Source organism: Ovis canadensis, chromosome 5, assembly GCF_042477335.2.
Source record: "Ovis canadensis isolate MfBH-ARS-UI-01 breed Bighorn chromosome 5, ARS-UI_OviCan_v2, whole genome shotgun sequence".
In the NCBI taxonomy this organism is placed as follows: domain Eukaryota; kingdom Metazoa; phylum Chordata; class Mammalia; order Artiodactyla; family Bovidae; genus Ovis; species Ovis canadensis.
This window is the reverse complement of record NC_091249.1, coordinates 54,784,029-54,786,027: the sequence shown is the minus strand read 5'-3', so window position 1 is coordinate 54,786,027 and position 1,999 is coordinate 54,784,029. Positions and strand designations below refer to the sequence as shown.

The following is a 1,999-nucleotide window of genomic DNA, read 5'->3' as shown; positions in this document are numbered from 1 at the left end:
CATACCACTTAATGAATTTTGTCTCTGAATATTTTCATTATGTGTTTCCTAAGAATATAAATATTTTCCTGTAGAATAAGAGTGTAGTTATCATTGTCATTAAGTGCAACATGGGTACAATAAAAAAAACAACAACATTTTAAGTAGAGAAAGAGTATGGAATTAAAATCAGCTTTGTAGTACACAGAAGTAATTACTTAAGTGTGAAATGGAATGAAATATTATGTTATGAAAGTTAAATAAATAACATTGGAAAATATTCTAAAATTCTAATGTTTTGAGAGAAAAATAACATTAACATAAAGTTGGTCTACTTTATATTTTCTTGATTAACAGGTCTCATATTCAAAATTTTTTTCAGAGCCCCCATGACATCTTTGTTCCTAAAACTATAGATTAAAGGGTTTAGCGCAGGTGTGAGTATGGTGTAAAAGACAGATACCACCATGTCGTTCTCAGGGGTGTGGTAGGAGTTGGGGAGCATGTAGGTATAAACAGCAGCACCATAAAACAGGATTACCACAGTCATATGGGAAGAACAAGTGGCAAATGCCTTCTTTTGGCCCTCTACTGAGTTTATTCTGTGGATGGTGAGGAGAATAAAAAAATAAGAGCTTGAAATGATTGTCACAGGAATGAGGAGCATGAGGACACAACACAGGTACATGAGAGTCTCGTAGAGGGAAGTGTCTGAGCAGGAGAGCTTCATTACAGCAGGGACTTCACAGAAAAAATGATGGATCTCCCTAGATCTGCAGAAGGGGAAGGTCATGGTAATGGATGTTAGCATGAATCCATCCACTGATCCTAGAAACCAACAACCTGACGCCAGGAGGAGACACACTCTATGGCTCATGAGGACAGAATAACGAAGAGGATGGCAAATGGCCACATAGCGGTCATAGGCCATGGCACCCAAAAAGAAAAACTCTGAACCTGCCAGTGTTACGTAGAGAAACATTTGCATTGCACATTCAGGGACTGAAATCTTATTCATGCCCATGATCTGATCTATAAGCATCTTGGGCACAGTAACAGATATATACATTACATCCATGAGGGACAACTGGCTGATGAAAAAGTACATGGGGGTGTGGAGGTGGGTATCAGAATGAATCAGAAAAATCAGCACAATGTTTCCAATCAAAGCCAGCAGAAAAACGATAAAAATCACCATACACAGTAGAATTGGATGAACTGATTGACTGAAGATTCCCACCAGGATGAAATCAGACTTCCCAGAGTGATTAGTCATCCAGATAATGTTTTCCATGAGGTCTCATCTAGATCATCAAGGTGAGCTTTGGGATTAATGGTCAGTTACGGAATTTTTCCACCTGAAATAAATGAATAGATGTTTACTGAGATACTGTATGCAGGCATTTGTGTGTGTGTTTCTTTTTTATTGCAATGTAGTTGATTTAAAATGTTGTATTAATTTCAGGTATACACAAGGTAAATCAGTTATAGATATACATACACCCACACTTTTTTCCTAGATTCTTTACCCACAAAAGCTATTATGGAGTACTGAGTTCCCTGTGCTCTATACCTGTTCTTATTAGTTATCTATTTTATATATACCAGTCTACTTATGTTTTTTAGATTGATTTGTTCCTTTTTTTAGATTCTATATGGATATCACATGATATTTGTCTTTCTGTGTCTGACTTACTTCACTCAGTATAACAATCTTTAGCTTCATCCATGTTACTGCAAATGGCACTTTTGTTCTTTTTTATGGCTTGGTAATATTCCATTATGTGTATGTACTACATCTTCTTTAGTCATTCCTCTGTTAATAGACATTTGGGTTACTTCCATGTCCTGGCTACTGTGAATAGTACTGCAATAAATATTGGAGTGCATGTATCTTTTTGAGTTATAATTTTCTCTGGATATAAAATCAGAAGTGGAATTGCTGGGTAATATGGTAGTTCTCTGTTTAGTTTGGTGAGAATGAAAATTGGTACAGTCACTATGGAGAACAGTATGGAGG

At 36.3% G+C, this 1,999-nt stretch overlaps 1 protein-coding gene across 1 annotated transcript; it reads right to left on the bottom strand.

Moving 5' to 3' along the window:
• Positions 1–310: 310 nt before the first annotated feature.
• LOC138441797 (olfactory receptor 2T29-like) lies at positions 311–1,273 on the bottom strand. The gene has a single exon (XM_069592861.1). It carries the CDS (start codon positions 1,271–1,273, stop codon positions 311–313), a length of 963 nt encoding a protein of 320 aa, XP_069448962.1.
• Between the last annotated feature and the right edge of the window lie 726 nt (positions 1,274–1,999).

What these genes read in the sequence shown, in the direction of transcription:
- LOC138441797 (XM_069592861.1), bottom strand. Translation starts at nt 1,273, where the DNA reads ATGGAAAACATTATCTGGATGACTAATCACTCTGGGAAGTCTGATTTC.